Source organism: Leiobunum rupestre, chromosome 1, assembly GCF_980474605.1.
Source record: "Leiobunum rupestre chromosome 1, qqLeiRupe1.1.hap1, whole genome shotgun sequence".
NCBI lineage: Eukaryota > Metazoa > Arthropoda > Arachnida > Opiliones > Sclerosomatidae > Leiobunum > Leiobunum rupestre.
The window spans coordinates 94001466-94023206 of NC_143384.1; the positions used below are offsets into that span (position 1 = coordinate 94001466).

Here is a 21741-nt window from a genome sequence, read left to right on the forward strand (position 1 = left end):
TTTGGTCAATTTCTCTCTAATTGATTCCCTCTTCATTTTTTCATTTAGAGTCTTGGCAATCTTAGTTCTTACGCAATCTGATATTGGTATAAATGTTTATGGCGTTTTTGATATGGTAGTTCAAATGGTGGTTCCCGCCAAATTCTTGGTCAAACATGTGTTCTGTTAGATTTGAAAAATGTTTTCGTTCATCAAGCATCGTCTCACAAGTGTTTCAATTCTGAGTGGAATGTTTTTCAAAGAACCACCACATTTTTCAAGGTTGAGGCTTTTGATGCATTTTTCCGTGAGTGTAATGATCTTTATTACATCTTTAGATGGATGTACCAACCCACCATGGTCGCGAAGTAAAAGCCAGGATTTCGATGAAACACAATAGTCATGAAAGCTTATATTGTTGTCATCTGGAGTTTCCTGTAATGCTGCTTTGCATTGATGACAGCTAAGAATTCTATTCAGCTTCCTTACAACAAAGCCAGCGACATAGTTAAGGATGTTGTCCGTAATAAAGTTTGAACCATCAAAACAAAACTCTAAATCAGCATCGTCTTCAATTTCAACAGTAAGTGAAACATCGGATGTGGTGTCCTTTTGTAAAATATTATTGGAACTTTCGCAAAAATTAGGAATTGATGTATCATCTGTAATGTTTTTGTTAACGTCAATCGATTAAATAAAAGATCTAGACTTGGTTTAAATCTAACAACAAAATTTATTTACTATTCTGCCGGCTTTGTTGTAAGTTACGTAAAGCATTTTCTTGATCGTGACCCCAAAGCCACGGTGCTCCTTTTTTTGTAAGAATACGCAGAGGTCGGGTGACATCGGAGAAGTTCGGTATAAATCTAGAACAATACGTAGCGAGACCAAGAAGGCTTCGAACTTCGACTGGCGTGGTAGGTTGTGTTATGGTATGTAGTGCTTGAAGTTTCGATGGATTTATGGTAATGCCGGCGGAGCTGAAGACATGGCCATAGAATTCTAGCGTCCTTTGCTTGAAACTGCATTTTGACGGATTCAGTGTAATTCCATTCTAAGGCAATGTCGTGTTCTTCATCAGTCCGGCCAGAAACTAAAAGGTCGTCTGACGCATTTATTGCCCGTGGAATATGCTGGATCAGACAGCGTATAATGTTGTGAAAAATTTCTGCGATAGAGTTTACACCAAAGTTCGCTCGTTTATATTGGAATAAACCTCTATGGGTGCTAAAGGTGGTTATATATCGTGACGACTCGTCTAATTCTAACTGATGGTAACCTTTATTGAGGTCGAGTTTGGAGAAAACCGTTGCTCCATTGAGTTTGGTAATGATATCTTCTATTGTTGGCATGACGTGGCGTTCGCAAATGATTGCTGTATTTGCCATGCGCATGTCAACGCAGAGTCGCAACTTGTTATTTTTGAATATTAATACCACTGGAGAAACCCACGGAGTCTTACCTGTAACAGGTTCAATGATGTCATTCTTTTGCAACATGTCCAGTTCGGTTTCCAATGCAGTCCTTAGATGAAACGGTATTCTACGATGAGGCTGCGCTACAGGCGGTATTGTCGGGTCAATGGCTAGTTTGATTTTTATACCTTTTATTTTGCCTATTCCCTCAAATAGCTTAGGATGCGCGCGAGAAATGTCGTTATGTACAATGGTGTTCACTTCAACTTTAACGGTAGAAGGTGAGACGAGTTGTAAATGTTGCAGCGTGTGGTAGCCAATGATGGGTGGAGATGCTGAGCCTAGGTTTTCGACGATGTTAAATGTAGCCCTGGCTGAACATTTCTGGTATGATATCTTGACATTGATTTGTCCTAATAATTTCAAAGGTATGTTGGAGCCGTATGGGTAAATGGCGAGTGACGACTTGTCTAAACGCGGTTTCGGACGAAGTGATTCATAGACTGATGAGTTGAGGATATTCACACTCGCACCTGTGTCCATGATAGCGCGAACCGGTGTGGTGTCGACTTGGACGGTCAGTGTAGGTAAAGAGCTGTTCTTGATATCCAGCGATTGGTCACTGAGTGTGAATAAAAAATGGTCATCATCCAGGTTGTCTGTGGTAGGTACTTGCATAACTTGTATTCGTGACTTGGCTGGTGGTTTAGATTGATGTCGCCTATTGTCAAAATTAGTTTTCTTTTTATAGTTGATGGTACCTTTTTTTGAACTGTCAGAGGACCGACACATCTTCATGAAATGGTTGAGTTTACCGCAATTACGGCACGTTTTGCCTTTGGCCGGGCATGGGCGATTTACGTGAGGGTAGGTTCCTCCACATAAGCCACAGGTTTGAGGGTGGTTGTCTTTGGTGTGAGGTTGCAGTTGTGGTTTGGTGTAATGTTGGACCCAATTAGCTACGTGGTGGGTGGTTTCTTGGTGATTGGTGGTTTTTTCAATAGACGTAGCTTGTGTTTCTGAAGCTTCTAGGAGGCGTCCGACTTGTAAAAGCTTGTCAAGGTCAAGTGAAGGATCTTGCAGAGCCTTACGCCGCAGTTTTTTAGACGTACAGGTCTGTACTATGTGTCTTTTCAACTCGAGACTAGGATCATCAAACTCGCAAAAGGAAGAAAGGGAGCGTAAACGAACGTGATATTCATCAATAGACTCACCGCTTGATTGCTTGGAATTGCGAAATTTGAATATTTCAAAGTCGACGTTGTGCTTCGGTGCGAAGTGATTACTGAGCAGCGCCACTGCGCTCTGAAAGTCCAGTACTTCTTCGTTGCCAGGTAATGCGTAGAAAATGTCTTGTACCTGGTTGCCTACGCAGTGGAGAAGAAGAGCTTTCTGTCGAGCGGAGTTTTGAACTCCCGATGCTATTAGGTAATTCTCAAACTTCATACACCATTTCTTCCATGCTGCGTTAAGATTCTCGGCGTCGGTGGTAAGATCAAATGGTGAAACAGCCGGTAGTGCCAACGCCATGATGAAACAAAAAAAAGGACCGCTAAGCCTCGGTACAGATTAAAACGAAAGACGGTTTAAAAACACTGGTAAGCGTGAGATAACTACTTGTAGACAGGTGAGAGGACAAACATCCCATCTCCGTCGCCAAAATGTAATGTTTTTGTTAACGTCAATCGATTAAATAAAAGATCTAGACTTGGTTTAAATCTAACAACAAAATTTATTTACTATTCTGCCGGCTTAGGCGCGTCAAGATTATTCCATGTTCTTTGGTTGGGACTACCAAAGATAGTATATTGATAGAGAAGGGCTGGACAGCTATAGGGATAGAAATCACAAGATAATATATTTGGGGGTAATACATAAATCTATACATTACATCATCGAGGGCTAAAATTTTGGCGCAGCCAGATGCCTCCAACTTTGAAATAAAAGACCTTTTATATGACTTAAACTGAGCTACTGTGGGGTTATTGTTATAGCCTCCCTGCTGTCGATAAAAACTAAATGTAAGTTCTAAGTGATCTTGAGATAACTTGTAGGTAGGGAGATATCTGTATAAAGTGAAATTCTTAAAATTTGATTCTTACAACTCAACTTTAAACCTAATCAGTACTTCAATGGTCCTTCAAGCGTAACTAGAGTATCTACCAGATGTAGAATACCAGTGATGGAAACTGCAAAACCCAGAGGTCCATTTTTTCTAGTTGATTCTGAAATCAAGTTTCCTTCGTAATCACATAAATTTAACATCAAATCTTTCATTTTCAGGAGGCTTGTCCTTGGTCTCTCTTTGTTAAAGCTATTGATTGGAGCCATGTACCCTTTAGGGTATGGATTTCGTGAATTGAGGATATCAAAAGCTCTGAGGTAAGCAAAACAAACTTAATACTAACACCCTATCTCTACCTATCCACAATTTCAATGAAGTTAACTGTTGGATCACATTTCTGAAACTCAGTAGCTGCTTTTCATATGTTGTGTTGTAAGTCTATATGAAAAACTAAATTAAATTAGGATTTTTGAATGTTAGGGGAAAAAACATACATGATCGGGCATTGAAAGACATGTATTCTCTTGTCTTCAAAATTAATAAGAGTATTTTGATTTTCAGTTTCCATTGCGATATCAAGGATCTCTTGATTTGAACCATTTTTACAACAAAGGATTCACTTTACCTGGAAACCTTATTGTAATTTTGAATAATTTAGAAAAATAATGTCTTCTATTTTTTTTGGAATTTAAGTGCTGCTTCTTCTTATGCCAAGAAACTTTTTTGTTTCTTCCATTATTTTCGCAAGACGAAACTGCGCATTTCCTACCCATTATGCTTAAAATTTCACTCAAAATCTATAACAAAATAGTAAAGAACTCACAAAAGAAACCTTTATTGTGTGAATAATGAGTTTTCAGATATACATGACTTTAATTTAAAAAAACGCGTTTTCAAAATTTTTCTTAAAAACGCGTCGATTTCCCTCTTCAATTAAAAAGTTAAAATTATAATATTTCACAAAGTCGCTAATAGGTGGCGGCAGGGGTCATCGAAGAATTTTTCATTTAAATAGTTTCATTTTTCGCTCATAGGTGGCTTTTGTCGTAGTTGATAACCCTCCCATGATTTTCGTTCCTATCTTCACTAATGCTGTGTTTAAGCCGATATGGGGAAAATTTGAACTGGGGCTCTAGATAGTATTATTCCCAACTCAATGATTATGACCCCTCGGTTTGCGAAAAGGGCTTTTGAATTGGGAATAATACGGCTAGAATTACAATTACGATATCGGTTACCATGGTTACGCGGGACCTGTTCTGATAAGACTGTACGAAATTCATCTTTATAATTAGGCGGTAGCGCCATCTATATTTTGTAAAGTTGTATGGCTAAAAATAAATAATTATTAGCTAACTCACCGTAACTTGAGTTAAAAAGGATCGTGTTGACAGAATAAAATTATTTTTAAACAACTTTAAAAGTTTGTTTGTTACGAGTATTCATACATTTCAATTTCGCATCAGATTCGCGAAAAAATTAAATTGCAATATAGTGGCTACCACTAGAGACAGATGCCGCCACGGTAGAACGATAAAGTTGATTAAGTCTCCTTATTGAACGAAATTGGTCCCGCGCCAGCCAGATTTAGTTGTACCTCTATTTATTCCCAACTCAAAGGGAGCTACGATATTACACGGCGCGAATTTCAAAACATACGTGATTTTCGTACGATCGCCTGGGCCGCTATAAGCGCGAAGCAGATCTCGAGACGGCCGTGCCCCGGATAAACGAATAATTTTCGCCTACCATGAGAAAAAGAATTTAGTCGAGTAGTAGAGGTGGCGCGCGGCTTACACAATTTTAAAGAATGACCCCGAGTACGGGAATTGATTTTAGGGGCTAAAAATCCATTAAAGTTAAGATCCAAATTATTGTAAAAGAATTTATCTAACAGACAATGGTTATTGATTTTATGACGCAAGTCAACAGGCTAAATACCAAGGGATTTTAAACGAGAAGGGGCAGGTAAATTTTGCCAATTTAGTAATAAGTTACGCGATTCTGTGACTTTCGTAGGTCAGATAGGTCCGTAGTTAACAGCGGGCTTATAAAGGAGCGAGAAAATCCAAAGAAGCTTGTGCATGAAGCCGAAACCTGATCGACGCTATCGGAAAAAGCTTTCGGAATCTGCCTCTGCACAGTAAGCTACTGTTTACAAAAGCGCTTGTCGCCTGAGCCCGTTGCTCAACTTGACATGATCACGTGGTTTGTTTAGTATAAATGGCGGCTACGAAAGAAAGTCGAAATATTGTCGTGCTCAATGCAATTTTTTTATTATTGCTCCAAAAAGAAATAAATTAAATAAAAAAAGCACGAAATCCACGAAGGTCATAGAAAGGGTTGCCTTATTTTTGGTTAAATACGACCACGTGATTTCAAGCGAGAACAGAGACCCCAGAAAAACACAGGAGAATATCAAACGGAGTTAGATGCCGCCAGAGTCGGAATTAGGCGTAAGCTGTCTGCTACAGCAAGTAGGAAATCGTCTCTCTCTTCTTTGTAAACGCTTACGCGAGAGCTGACGCCGACGAAAATGTTTCATTTTCTACAAAAAGCTTCGGCTTGTCGCTCGCTTATAAACCCGCCGGGGTCCAAATAGGGGAACAATAATCAATAATAGGGAGCGCAAGTGAATTGTAAAGTTGCTTAATTAAACGTGGGGAATGAAAGTTTAAATTACGGCGAATGAGTCCGGCAATAGTCGATAGACGTTTGGTAACCTTATTAGTGTGCGTAGAGAATTTTAGGCACGGATCGACAATAATACATAAATCCCTCTCAGAGAGGGAAGAAGAGAGTGGGGCAACCTTAAAAGGATAATGAAATCGGAAAATACAGTACCTTCCAACTATTTAGCTTCCAAAACTACATATATTAGAAAAAATTTAAACTCAAATTTTAAGAAACTAAAAACTACGCCGAAAAAAGCAGACGCCGCCAACGCGAAATCGCCGTGTGTTTTGAAAATCCCGGAATCTGTACGGACGCACAATGAGAGGCGACGTTTTAACTTCAACTTCAACTTTAAGTGTGTGTGCCAATAATTTAACGTTTATTGCTTTAAGAGCTGTCGGTTAGTCTGCCTCTCTGTGCGTTGTTGATGGTAAGGTTTTTGCTTCTTGTAAATATATTTGGTGTGGATATTTGGATATCTACGATTTCTAACGCAGTCAATGATTTCCTGGGTGCGCGAGTCATTATATGATATTGGAAATTGGATGGTATTGGTCTTTTTCATGCGGTATGTGTCACAACATCAACTGGAAGTCTAAGAGTGTTGAAATAAAATGAGCGTTAAAGATGTGGCAAGTATTTCGTAAGCGAGAAAAATACAAATACCATCTGTAGATATTTATTTCATTAAAATTTGCTTCTTATTATATTCAACTGATAAACTTGTACTGTAAAAAGGGGTTAAATTCAATTGTGCATTGTTTTAGTACGTCTAACTCACTGTTGTAACTACTTAATTTATAATATTCTGAATAAATTAAAATCGGTTGTTTCGTCTCAATTATTTTAATCATAATTACAATTTTCTACCAAGAGGGATAATACCAGGATTACGTTTTTAGTAAATAACTCTGAAATGCGGAAATATATCTTTAATGGTCATCTCGATAAATTAATACCACTAGAGACCATTCTTCCGAGGAGAGGTATATTTTGGCAAGCTTGCCAACTTGTTATTTTCTTAAAATTTGAGTTTAAATTTTTTCTAATTACCTTAATTTGGAAAAAAAGTAGTTTTGGAAGCTAAATAGTTTGAAGGTACTGTATTTTCCGATTTCATTATCCCTTTAATGTAATACATGAAGTTGTGGTTCTTACGGCCTATGTGGAGGACAACACACTTCTTAACATTAAAGGAAAGACCATGAGAATCGGTCCAGCCATCCACCGCTTCTAAAGCCCCGTTTTCGAATAAGATTGTAACGGTCAAAGATTAAGACTTTCAATACAAAATATCTAAATCTTTAGCAACGACATTTTCGAACGCGATTGAGATTACGATTTTCAATTCGAAACTTAAGATATTGCGATAAATTTTAGAAAATCTCTCTCCTAACTCAAACAGATATTTCACTCTTAATCCATTGAACGCGTGACGTCACATATATTTTACAACCAATCAGATATTGTGTAGAAAAGCGTCTGTTCTTTTACCGCGAAATTCTTTCAAGTTCTTGTGTTAGGTAGCAAAATGCCCCCTAAAAGTAATAAAACGTCAACAAAAGAGTTAAAAGCTTTATTAAAACTACAGGCGAAAGAAAAGAAAGACATTATAAACAACAAGAAAGATAAGTTAATACAAGTATTACAACCCAAAGAAGCTTTATGGAATAGGTCACTACAGGAATACAGAGATGTAAATTTAAACAAATTTCTAAAGAAATGGGAATCTCAGGTAAATTTTAGGAGAATAATTTAGTTTAAAAGAATGAAAGAGTACAGGTCTAAATTTATTAAAGTGGAAGATTGCAAAAGACTATGGAAAACACTATATGATCAATTCCGAGGCTATTATAAGTCCATTACTATTTCCAAAAGTGGTGATGGGCTAGATGATGATAGATTGGACGACGTTCAATGGCCTTTCTTTAAATCACTTCTTTTCTTGAAAGACGTTGTTGGAAGTAGAGTAACTAAGAAGTTTTAATAGTTTGAATTCATAATGTAATGTTTATTTCTTACATTTTCTAGGACATCATCAAATTTTGATATCCCAATGGATGAAAGTTCAGAAAGTTTTTCCTTTGACACTTCCAAAAATTGCGATGTTACTTATGAAATTGGTGGAAAAGAGTTTAATATTGTTGATGAAAATGATGATATCTATAATGAGGACTTCATGAAAGGCGATGCACTTCAAAATGAGGATATTATTACCACTACTGCAAGCACTATGGCTAAAACTACTGCGCAAGACAAGGAAAAAAGAATCAAGCCACTTAGCAGTACCAGTTCTAATGCACCCAAGGGAATAAGTGGTATAACGAAGAAAAGAAAGTTTAAATCTGATGACGAGCCAGTTAATTTTTGCCCACCAGAGATTTTAGAAGCTCTCAAAGTGACCACGAAGTAAGAAAAACTTGTAAAATAATAAAAACAAATTAACCAATTAATATTTAGGGAATTAAGCCAAGTGGATGTGGAAAACTCAGAAGTTGGAACATATGCAACAAGGCTGTTGAAGAAAATACCAGCAGAGGAGAGACAAGAGTGCGAATTTGAAGTAATTGGTATTATGATGGCCTATGCTAATGGTCAAAAATAAGAACTTTGCACCTAGAGGTTATCATTTTAAAATGTATTTAGTAGTTAAAGGTCAGTTCCTAGTTTAAAATGTATTACGAGTATTTATTGTAAAAAGTTCAGTTTCTAGTTTAAAATGTATTCAAAACTTTGAGTATTCATTGTAAAGGTTCAGTTCATAAATAAAAATTCCATTTTTATTTTAAAAATAAATAAGTTATAATTTTCATATCTTAACAACACTTTTGAGGCTACATTTCAAGTCTCTCAACACCTGGTAGGCTCCATTGCCATTCTACTTCACCGGCTTTACTAACAAAATAACGAGTAAACGCTTGTCTTACATCGAAAGCCTCGACAGTGTAGTTTCTTGCAGCTGTCGGCCTGTGTGAAATAAAAGCCTCAGCTGGTTCGTTCCTTAATTCTTGATGCCAACTTCCCGGAATTATATTTCCCAATGAATCTGTCGTGTCAGCATACCCACACGGACAGTAAAATTTATTTTTCCTGCCTTCTTCCTCTTTCAAAAGATAATTGTGTAAAATAACACAAGCCTTTACAACATTGTCTACATTTTTCGGTTTCAGAAGAAGTGGCCGACGAAATACTCTCCAGCGAGCTGCCAAAATTCCAAAGGCATTTTCAGCACATCGCCTATTGAAATAAATATAAGTTAGGCTGTTTCTATTCTACCCAAATTTGGAGTTTTGGAATTACAATACATAATGCTACGTTTATTAAAAATAGAAAAAGTTGAAAAAGTTCAAAAATATTCCAGGGCTATAAATGAAAAATTGAACACCTTGCACGGCTTAGCCTGTAGTTGAAAATTCTACGACTAGTGTCCAACTCTCTGCCTGGATATGGACGCATAAATTGGGGAAGTAATTGGAACGCCTCGTCTCCGACTAGTACATGAGGAACGTATATATCGCTGTTTGGCAAATATGATTGTTTTGGAAAATTAGCTTTGTTGTTTTGAAGAGCCTGCCCAAACTTCGAAGCCTTGAAAATGCCACCATCAGAATGAGAGCCATACGCTCCAACATCTACTACTAAAAACTTGTAGTTTGCATCGACTACAGCCATTAACACAATTGAATTAAAACCCTAAAATGAAATTTAAAATATAAAAAAAAATTGATTTAAGTAAAAATTCAAATTATACTTTGTAATTGTGGTACAGTGTTCCTGATTTTGCGGGCTGTTGTATCATCACATGTTTACCATCAACCGAACCAGAGCACAAAGGATAGTTCCATCGTTTCTCATAATTTTGGGCCACTTTTTCCCATGTACGTTCATCAGGTACCTAAATTTGTTTTTTAATATTTTCAAATTTTCGATTAAAATTAAAAAATAAATAAATTACGGGTAAATAAATTGTCTGAAGGCACTTCCAAATGGCCATACATGTTTCCTTAACTATGTTATGAACTGTTGGTACCGCTACTCGAAAGGCAAATGCCATTGAATGATAACAATCACCTGTTGGCAGATACCTTTTTCATATAATATAGAAATTAATGAAACAGCAAGAACACACTAGCTTCACTAATGTAAAGGTATTATTAATAAAAGTATTTAATATTTGTCTCAAGATCAAATCACACACCGACTAACTTAAGAAAAATAAAAGACTTAAAAGCGTGTGCCAAAGATATTGAAACTGCCCGTAAGTGTGAGATTTTAAAATACCTTTATATTATGGAAACTGGCACATTAAAACTTACCGCAGAGTTAGAGCTAGCCTTTCTCCTGGTTCAATTGAATTTCCTCCTGGTGGATACTTTTTGATTTCAAAATAAATAAGTCCAAGCAATTTATCAAACCGCTATGGGGACATTCTTGTGTAGTTAGCAAATTTAGAATGGTCGTGTTTTCTCATTGCTGGTAACTAAAACCAGAAAACAAAGTGCCCACTTGGATTAAACAAGTGCCAAGTTACTAATACACATTGGTTTACTTAAGCCTTGTCTACTTACCAGAGTCTTGAAGTGACCTTCTGTCTCTCTATTTTTCCATATAGGATGTACTGGCCAACGTTTTTTCGAATAAGTTCGCTTTTTAGGAACATTTTTAGTATTTAAATATAGTAGTTGAATTAAAAGAAACTGCTGTCTAATCAATAATACACGACGTCGTCTTTTAACAGAAACCTAGACAGCCATTTTTTGTCTTATGATCGGCCTCGACCCTCAAAGTTACCTTTTGATTTCTATGCCCTCAACCCGAGCGCTCGACCGCCAGGGAGATATCGCGGGAAATATGATCTGATTCGAAAACGCGGTGCGATTGAGATTTTAGATTGGAGCAAAAATATTTTTTAACGATTGAAATTACTGAAAATTAAAATCTTAATCTCTAAGATTTTTTTTGTTTAATCTTATTCGAAAACGGGGCTTAAGTCTTTCTGGAGCGCGTGACAATCCGAAGTATAATTGATTTTATGGAAAAGCTTAGTGTCATCAACGAAAAGCAATACCAAAGCGACCAACACAACAGCAGGCAAAGAGTTAATACAGATGTTAAAAAGAATGGGACCAAGGACGGAACCCTGGAGGACCCCCTTGCCAACAGCACTCCAAGAAGAGACTTGACCCTGCAGAATAACTCTCTGCTTACGACTAGAACGGTAGTCGGAAAGCCCAGAATACCAGCAGAGTGAAGGGCCTCAAGAAGGTACACATGGGGAATGGAATCAAAGGCCTTGGTGAAATCTAGGAAAATGACTTCTACACTAAACCATTCGTCAATTAATAACGTTTTGCCATAAATATTTATATGGGTGCCTACAGTATATGTAAACCCTTACGGAAAAAACCGAGGGGGTAACCACTTCGTGTAGTAGGTGTACACTTCTATTTGTATTACGAATAAATACTACAAATTACTTTGTAATACAGCGTAGTATTGTAATATGGTGAATTGTTGTGTAATATGAGGAATTACCTTGTAGTACCGTGTAATACTGTGTAATATCGCGTAATATCAAGTAATATTGCGCGTAGTAAGTGTAGTACGTTGTCTATTAAGATGTAGTATTATATAGTACAGTGCATTATTGCATAATATTTTAATCTCATGTATTACCAAATGATTTTGTGTAATATTGTAAATATAGGGTAAAATAATTTTCAAATTCGATTTAGGAAAGACAGAGGGAACATAGGAGGGAACGAGTGGAACTTTGAGGCAAGGGCGAAGGTGGAATACCAGGCGATAGTGAAGAGGGAATGGTGCGGGATGGGGGGGGGGGGGACGTCGACGTTTACTCTTATAGCCCGAGCGGGAAAATCACCGATGGTCGAGCCGATGGTATTACGTTGTTTATGCCTCGGTTTACGCGTACAAAAAGTTCCGACAACAACTGAGACAACAACCCATCATCCCCCATTTTATGGAAACATTAGAAATGGGAATGGGTTAGTTCCCGACGGGAGTTCACTCCGAAGGTTCGCTCGCGTTAATTCCTCGGTTAGCGCTTCTTCCGAGGCTTTTTCTCTTCATTTTTCTTCAAAGAAACTGAGAGCGTAAGTCGAGCGAAGGTACCGTTGTATCGTCCGATCGCAGCAATGTGTGCTGTAAACTCAGTAAGTTATCATTAATGTTATTTCCTCGGGTTAATCCGAGGCTCGGGGTCCTTTCGAGGGTTCCGTCACTTCGAGGAATCGTGTACGAGATTCCGAATCAATGAATCTGGAATCAAGAGATTCTATGATTCGTATACAGGGCCGGACTGGCTAGTAGTTGGCCCCACCGGCTATGCAATCGTGTTAGCCCCATTTCCCATTAATGCCAAATTTTTCCTCTTTGGCCCCCAATTTCAGTTGGCTTCGATCGCCGGTTAGCCGCCCGGGCCTATTCGTATGTGATTCATCGATTCGAGTAGGATTCCTATATTTCGAAGATTCGTATATATTGTTAGATTCTCGAGATTCTCAAGATTCCAGATTAGATTCGGAATCACGGATCCTTTTCAGGCATCATTTGCAAGGTATTAGTTATCTCTATCTATCTATGCAAGTGCTGAGCCGCAGATTTTAATCAAAGGGGTATTTCTCTCCCCGATTGGGAATTTCGGCGTATAGGTTGCTATCATTGATATTTCAATATTCGATTAAATGCTATTTTAAATAACGCTAGATGTAAAATTAGGTCTGTGCCAGCTTGTTTTACAATAACATTATTTATTTCTGGTCTTACCAAAAATGTAATTATTTATATTATGAAGAATGATTATGAACGCCTTACATCCCGTCGCGTGGGGGGGGGCTAAACAAACGTCACCAGCGTTTGATTCCATCGTGTCCAACTTTGATCTCTCGCCCTACAGCGGCCAACCCATTCGTCGAAATTCCGTGAGCAAAAAATTTCCCCCTATAAACTGTACTATAACCTGTAGGAGTTCAGCGCCACACTCGTTTTTATATTGGCTTCAATGCAAAAACTATTCTAAAAATAATATTCCGCTAGAGGCGGTCAAACCATACACATATATTTTGCTCATAGGTTAACATAGAAACTTCAACGAATTGGTTGGCCGCAGTAGCGCGAACAGCGCCTGATCAAATTTGGCTGTGCGTCGAGTGACGTAAATATTACCCAAGGTTGGTAAAATACTGCGTATAATATTAAACACCAATGAAATACCCGGACTTTTGGATTTTAAGCGTACTGGGGGGACCAACGGGTGGATTGAGAGAAACGCTAAAAAACGTCTCGACATAGATATTATCCCTAGGTATAAATAAATACATTCTTGGTGTTCCTATGTAATACCATTAAAAACTTGTAGTACTCCGTAATACCGTTAAATTCCTGTGCAGTAGCTGTAATACGGCGTAGTACCGTGTAATACAATGTGTAATATATGGCAGTATGGTGTAATAATTGGTAATACAATCAATATTCAGTAATACGTGTAGTACAAGTAATATTTCTATAGCACCAAGTAATCTGTAGTCTGGTGTACACTAAAAAACCTAGTGGTTACCCCCTCGGAAAAACTATTGGAATCCAATTGGCAAATTTTCCAATAAGAAACCTATTATGTTTTGGGACAATTCCCAATAAGAATTCCAATTGGATTCCGAAAGGTACCAACAAATACATTCCAATTGGATTCTAAAAGGAACCACATCCCAATTGGATTCCAATAGAAACCAACACTTATATTCCAATTTGATTCCTAGAGGAACCACTTCCCAACTGGACTCCTATAGGAACCAACAATTATATTCCTATAGCACCCACATTCCAATTGGATACCTATAAGAACCACTTTCCAACTGGATTCCTATAGGAAATGTATTTTATACAGTGGCGGCTGGGTCCCCGGGGCGGCGGCAGTGTTTTGTGACACCCCCCAGGACCGTGCAGAAGTTTTCACGGGTCCGACTTCTTCAAGTTTAATCGTTCTGATTTGCACCCCCCCCTCGAGCTTCTCTGATGGCACCCCCTGCTGCCCTGGCACCCGGGGCGGACCGCGCCCCCCTTAGGCCGCCACTGATTTTATATTTCCCAATTGGAATCCAATTATGAGGTAAATCATTTCTATTTACATTTTGCTTAGATTTCCCTAAAAGGCACGAATAATTATTTATTAAAATAAGCTAAGTTCTTACGAAACGAGATTTTTAACTTAAAACTCTAAAGCCACAGCCAACAAAATGGCTACCACAAAATGGACAAAATTTATTTGCCTACAATATTTATATGCCTACAATATTTATATGCCTACAATATTTATATGCCTACAATATTTATATGCCTACAATATTTATATGCCTACAATATTTAAATGCCTACAATATTTAAATGCCTACAATATTTATATGCCTAGAATATTTAAATGCCTAGAATATTTAAATGCCTACAATATTTAAATGCCTACAATATTTAAATGCCTACAATATTTATATGCCTACAATATTTATATGCCTACAATATTTATATGCCTACAATATTTATATGCCTACAATATTTATATGCCTACAATATTTATATGCCTACAATATTTATATGCCTACAATATTTATATGCCTACAATATTTATATGCCTACAATATTTATATGCCTACAATATTTATATGCCTACAATATTTATATGCCTACAATATTTATATGCCTACAATATTTATATGCCTACAATATTTATATGCCTACAATATTTATTTGCCTACAATATTTAAATGCCTACAATATTTAAATGCCTACAATATTTAAATGCCTAGAATATTTAAATGCCTAGAATATTTAAATGCCTAGAATATTTAAATGCCTACAATATTTATATGCCTAGAATATTTAAATGCCTAGAATATTTAAATGCCTACAATATTTATATGCCTACAATATTTATATGCCTAGAATATTTAAATGCCTACAATATTTATATGCCTACAATATTTATATGCCTACAATTTTTATATGCCTACAATATTTATATGCCTACAATTTTTATATGCCTACAATTTTTATATGCCTACAATTTTTATATGCCTACAATTTTTATATGCCTACAATTTTTATATGCCTACAATTTTTATATGCCTACAATTTTTATATGCCTACAATTTTTATATGCCTACAATTTTTATATGCCTACAATTTTTATATGCCTACAATATTTATATACCTACAATATTTATATGTAATCCAATTTACTTATTGAGCGTTGGGAAAGCCAAGGAAAGCAATACAACACATTGGTTTTTGAATTCTTAAGTATACTGTTTCCTGCATGTGTTATGTAACTAACACCACAACACGATTTTGGCTAATACAAACATCTATTTTAAAATTATTCTGTGCAGGTTAATTAGATTCCAAATTATTACCAATTTTTGACTGTTTTGGTAAAATAAATGGGGGTGGAATTTTAAACCGTCATTGCCACTTAAAAACTGGACACTAGCCAGGGAGGGAACACCGGATTGGTTGGTATTGGAGCATGCGCAGAGGCCAATTTTTAACTTTCGCCGAGTAACAAATATCTAAATCGTGATTCTTCGTAGAACACGTGGCGCCATCTAAGTAAACTGACCGTTATATTTCGGGAATAAAAGCTAGACAAAATGGTTGTTTAACTGTAAATTTACCTATAACTTGAATTCATTAATTTAAAATACAAATTATTAACTGAGATCAATCGTAATGACGTGAAAAATGGTTGAAATGATTTCAGTGACAATTAAAGTCGCGAAGCGGAGAGGCTGGCAGCCATGCTGGCACGAAACGTTTCCCCTTTTTTCATACCCCCAAATTCAAAAACCCTCCAGAGGCTGGGAAGCCGTTGGAATTTATTTTACCGTCTATTGGTTTTCTATTGTAATGATTTACCAATGTCTTTTTAATAGATTTTGTGTTCCGTTGTCAATATTGTATCAATTCATTTAGCTTTTAACTTTTTACTAAATTTTATATTATGTAGTTAGTTCATTTATTGACGGTTGCCATTATTTCTATTGATGTTTAATCGCCATTTTATAGTCCGATAAGCGTTTAAAATTCAGTTTATAATACTCCAATAAGTAAATAACTCAAAAATATAAATTTATACGCAATTCAAATATTTATTGGTTTTAAAACAAGGTATGTAGGTTTTGTATAGGTCGAACCACGAGGCCAAAGCACATGTTCAATGGGAATTGCGACACCAAACCATTGAATTTATATTGGAGAGTTTACCTATAAACCTACACTAGGACTGTTGCGCGAATTGGATTTGTAATGGAAATTATTTCATTAAATATCCAGCGGGAATTGTGATATCAACCCAATATATTAACAAAATTTTGGATTTATATTGGAAAAGTTTCCAATAAATTTCCAATAGGAATTCGGTTCATAAGTAGGGTCTTCAAGCGGGTCCCAGGGAGTATACAGTGGAAGGCCGCCACCCGTACGTACAAAGGCAGGGTGGTGCTGGGTGGTGAACTAGCAACGCTAGATCACCACTGGTGGTGAATTGTAGAAGGCAGCCGCCTTTCTGTGTATTATTAGTTGACGGTCAGCTCTTTACCCACCTCCGGAAAAGAAGGGCTATGATCTTGATTGACAGTCCCAGCTTTTCGTTGGGTGGGGAACTAGTAAAGCTAGGACATCACTGGTGGTGAACGTGTAAAGCTATAGAGAGTGGTGAGTATGAAAAGGTACAGACTGTACCCCGATAAAATGAAAGCTTTATGGAAGGCAACAGTCTTTCTCGGTATTAATGATAGAAGGTCCTACAGAAAAGAAGAGTTTTAATCCTGATTGACAGTCCCCGCTTTTTCACTGCCTGTATGAAGCGCGTACGTTTCTCCGATACTATTGTACACGTTCTACCGTACGAAGACCGTGTAAACTACGAATTGAGAAATAAACAACATTTTATTATGCAACTTAGACTTAAATTTGAACCACTGATCTCCCCGGTATTATTAAAGAGGCGAATGAGTGGTGGTGAATCTTTTAGCGGTGGTGCGAAATTCATGGGTTTTTCAGCTGTGGTGATGTAAATATAATGACGCAATAACTGAGAATATAAACTCAAGCGATCAGTGGATAAGCATTCAAACATGAAAATTCAAGTCAAGAAGAATAACCCGACAACAACTATGTAAGTATAATCCCTTTTTTATTTTAGTCCTCTTTCTCCGAGGGTAATGTATTTACTTTTGAATTATAGGCATAAGAAATCAATAGTCATTGATTTTGAATTCTTTGACGGGCGGACCGAAGATGAAAAGCCGGAGAAAATAGTGAAAGAAGCGTCAGCTTGCTCGGCCGAAAATACATCCCAAGTCGCATCGTGGGTTTTTCTTCCACCATACCCCCGAACCGATCTACCTTCCCGAACTCAACGACAGAACACCTGGGTAGAAAACAACATACACGGCCTCGCTTGGGACTATGGTTTCACCCCGTACAACAAATTGGAAGAATGCATGCGAATGGCTACTCATGGCTATGACCGCGTATTTTGTAAAGGAGAAGAAAAGTGCATATTTTTTTAGAACTAATACACCGCGAAGTGATAGACCTAAATGGTGTAGGTTGCCCGAAGGTTACTGAATTGGATGAATACAGACCCAGGTTCACGTGCCTTATTAGACACAATACTAATTTTGAAAGTAAGAAATACTCTTGCGCTTTAGAGAAAAGTACGATATATGCCGAGTGGCTATATAAAAATATCTTTATTGTAAATTGGAGATTATGTGATTAAAAAGCAATTTTATTTAGCTCAAGAGTTTTATTTTTATCTTAAAAATATTTTAAAAAAGAATAAAAAAGTACATTTTAAAGAATTAAAACACATTTTAAAGAATTAAAAAACATTTTAAAGAATTAAAAAACATTTTAAAGAATTAAAAAACATTTTAAAGAATTAAAAAACATTTTAAAGAATTAAAAAACATTTTAAAGAATTAAAAAACATTTTAAAGAATTAAAAAACATTTTAAAGAATTAAAAAACATTTTAAAGAATTAAAAAACATTTTAAAGAATTAAAAAACATTTTAAAGAATTAAAAAACATTTTAAAGAATTTAAAAAAACATTTGCAAATTCTAATTGCATTTGGAAAGTTTTCCAAGGTGGCCCTAGTAATAAACGCACCTAGATGTTGCAATACGGATGCATCTAGAGCGTCCAGCATGTTATTCCCCGAAGTTTACTGAATTAGATGTAGACGGACCCATGTTTGCGTGTCTTACCCCTCAAAAAACGAACTTTTTAAGTAGGAAATATTCATGCGCTCTTGAAAAGAGTACATTATTTTCCGAGTGGATATATAAAAATATGGATTATGTAAATTCACGGTTGATAAAGCAATAAAAATAAGGGATTCAGGAAAACTCTTTTTTTATTATTCAAATTCGCAAAGAATTGGGAAAATTGTTAAAAATTTCAGATATTATAAATCTATGTAAATGATTTAACAACGCGAAATCAAAATTATTTAGAAATTCCGCAGTTTCCACGTTCTGTAGATGGCGCACATCTCGCCTTATCATGAAATATGCGGTGAATGAGGTTTATATGCTAAATAAAATAAAAAAAACTTTAGTTAAAAATATCTTGATATTAATATTACAAATTATTCGTACGCATAGCCATCTGCATTTAATTCAAGATATTTTCCAGTTGGTGCATATACACCCACATCATTCCTTGCCAGACTAAAATATAACGAATTAACGATTAGGTATGGGGAATTTATGTTTACGCATTAATATACATACACAAGGAACATATTTATTGCCACAACATCTTCAAGAGTGCCCATCATAAACGAAAAGTTATCACCCCCATGTAATATACTCGGGGTGATGAGATCACGTATCAATGTAATTAATCTAATGGAGAATAGTTTAAAATAACTTAAGAATAAGTCGGTTAAGAAGTTTGATTAATTTGTGCTTACGTAAACCCGTTCACATTTAAAATATTAGCTTGAAAAGTCTCAAGCAACCCGCTAATGTGGTGTTCAGGTGCTACCTCATAAATCCCCGCATTCTCCCTAAATATATATATATATAAATTTACAATATTTCATTTACAACATAATAATTATAGTGCAATCTATATTCCATAATAATAATAATAATAAAATACTTACAAGTCTTCTGCATGGATTATCGGAAAGGTGTCGCTTTCCGACACCTCACTTTCACTATCGCTAAAAAATATTCTTCTTCACTATTTTCACTTTCTAATTCTTCTAAAAACTCCATCGTTAAGGGCACTCGTCCAACTACCATGATTATGAATGACTAGTAGATATATTCCTCGAGAAAAATACTTTATGATCATCGTGGGGTCTATTTATAGGTACCAAGTGGATATGTCGGGTTTTGCCCGTAGTTGTAAAAATAACGTTCGCAAAGGTTAAGTAGTAAGAAATACCCTAATGACACTATGTATTTTTCGTGTTTTACGATCCATAGATACTAAATATAGGGAGAAACTTAAATACCCTAGAGTAAAACTACTGTTGCGGAAAAACCATCAGGTATTCGCTAGTTTTCGACGGACAATGAAAGGTTTTCTTAATATATTTGCGGTAATCCGTAGTAGAAACCACTCTCCTCGCACTTCCCCAACCTTTTCTCCTTTATGTCAATCATTGACGCGCGTGAAAATTGGAAAAATTACAAAATGTCCTGAAGAAACCCAGTAACCCAACTAGGCCTCTTAACTTTGGATACGTTACTTTCAACGTATAGTTAGAGAGAGAGAGAGAGAGAGAGAGAGAGAGAGAGAGAGAGAGAGAGAGAGAGAGAGAGAGAGAGAGAGAGAGAGAGAGAGAGAGAGAGAGAGAGAGAGAGAGAGAGAGAGAGAGAGAGAGAGAGAGAGAGAGAGAGAGAGAGAGAGAGATACATCGCAAAATTGCACAATATTGTGTTTGGACGACAAAGTTTATTTTAATATAAGTTATTCATAAATATTTTTTGAAGTACAAACGAGAATAGTAACCTAAGCCTACACACAAGAAACATCTTTACTCTACTTTAAATCCAATCAAATCTATTTCCGATATGTAAATAGATGGAAACATATTGCAAAAAATCTCTTTTTCTACTTTTAATTGGTAAAATACAATCCCAATATGTAAATATAAGTATAAAAATATGACACAAACAACTTGCCTATATTTTAAATATGGTAAAATACAATTCTTATACACAAATATAGTCAGAAAGATACTATAAAAACACAAAAATGAAAATAAAATAAAATAAAATTAGTGTGGATAAGATTTGTAAATATCATTTTGAAACTAATAATTTTCACGCTTTATTTAAGTCAAGCAATTACATTAATAAAAATGAAAGACGTTAAACAAAATAATAATTTGTAAATATTGTAAATATTTTAAGACAATAAAGAAATTAAGAAATGTTTTAATTAAAACCTCTTTTATTTTCTACAATAGCTACTTTTTATTACTATAAATATTCCAATATTAAATGGGAACCGCTGCCCTAGAAAAAGTGCTTTCGGAAAAATTTTAAATATTGTAAATTTGTACGGACATTATCTCCAATTGGCTATAGACAGAATATTTCACCCGGTGAGGATTTGTACACTAACTCACATACAAACTAAGACGTTAAACAAAATAATATTTTAAGCCAATAAAGAAATTAAGAAATGTTTTAAATAAGATCTCTTTTTTCTACAATAGTCACCTTTTATTTCTATACATTTTTCAATATTGATATATTATTATTATTATTATGTTAATATTAAATCGCACAATTACCCGGAGTTAAGCCACTCAATGGTAAACAACATTACAAAAAGTTCTAAAGGTACTGATTCACGATGTCAATTATTCTAGATTTCGTTTCGAACTGAGAGACTGTTTAAACTAGTTCGCGTGTTTCACTTTTTCTTTCTAGTTTTCTGCTCTCTTCCAACTATCTTGCAATATTTTCTATCCAATTATATCTGTTTTTATATCTTTAACTTCATTTCTCAGTACCATTTCTCTTTGACAAGCTTCATCTAGCTTAAATCTCCACTCTTCAATATGCTTTTCCATTTCTTCCAAATGCTTTCTTATTTCTTGCTCATCTAGAAACGTCACATTATACTCTTCCACTATTTTACTCGCTTCTTCAAATGTATTGAAATCCATATGGTTATATAACTAACAAAACATAATTAATATAAAAAGTTCAGAAATGCTAAATTTAGGTCATCTGAAAGACCCTTCTCTCTACTACGTCACAAATGTTTTGTTGAAAATAATGAAATTAATTATGAATTCCATTTAATATCATTAAGTGTCTATATACCAAAGTGGCTCTTTAGCCAACATCACAAGCATTTTGTTAAAATAAATATGTCAAGTTTTAGTATGAGAAACTTATATTTCTCAAGTATTGTAATTGTACATGTGATTCCGTATGAGGACCTGGTAAATTTATATATACGTAACGCTACTCATTTCAAATGGGTATACGAATACGTTAAATTACATTCCGATATACAAATATATATATACTTGACGTTCAATACGTTTA

At 35.7% G+C, this 21741-nt stretch overlaps 1 protein-coding gene across 1 annotated transcript; it reads right to left on the reverse strand.

The window, feature by feature from the left end:
* Positions 1-845: 845 nt before the first annotated feature.
* On the reverse strand, positions 846-2924 carry LOC149968989 (uncharacterized). Its single transcript, XM_090169774.1, has one exon. It carries the CDS (start codon positions 2922-2924, stop codon positions 846-848), a length of 2079 nt encoding a protein of 692 aa, XP_090025900.1.
* Positions 2925-21741: the final 18817 nt, after the last annotated feature.

Excerpts from the sequence above, each read along its gene's own strand:
- LOC149968989 (XM_090169774.1), bottom strand. The coding sequence starts at position 2,924 with ATGGCGTTGGCACTACCGGCTGTTTCACCATTTGATCTTACCACCGAC.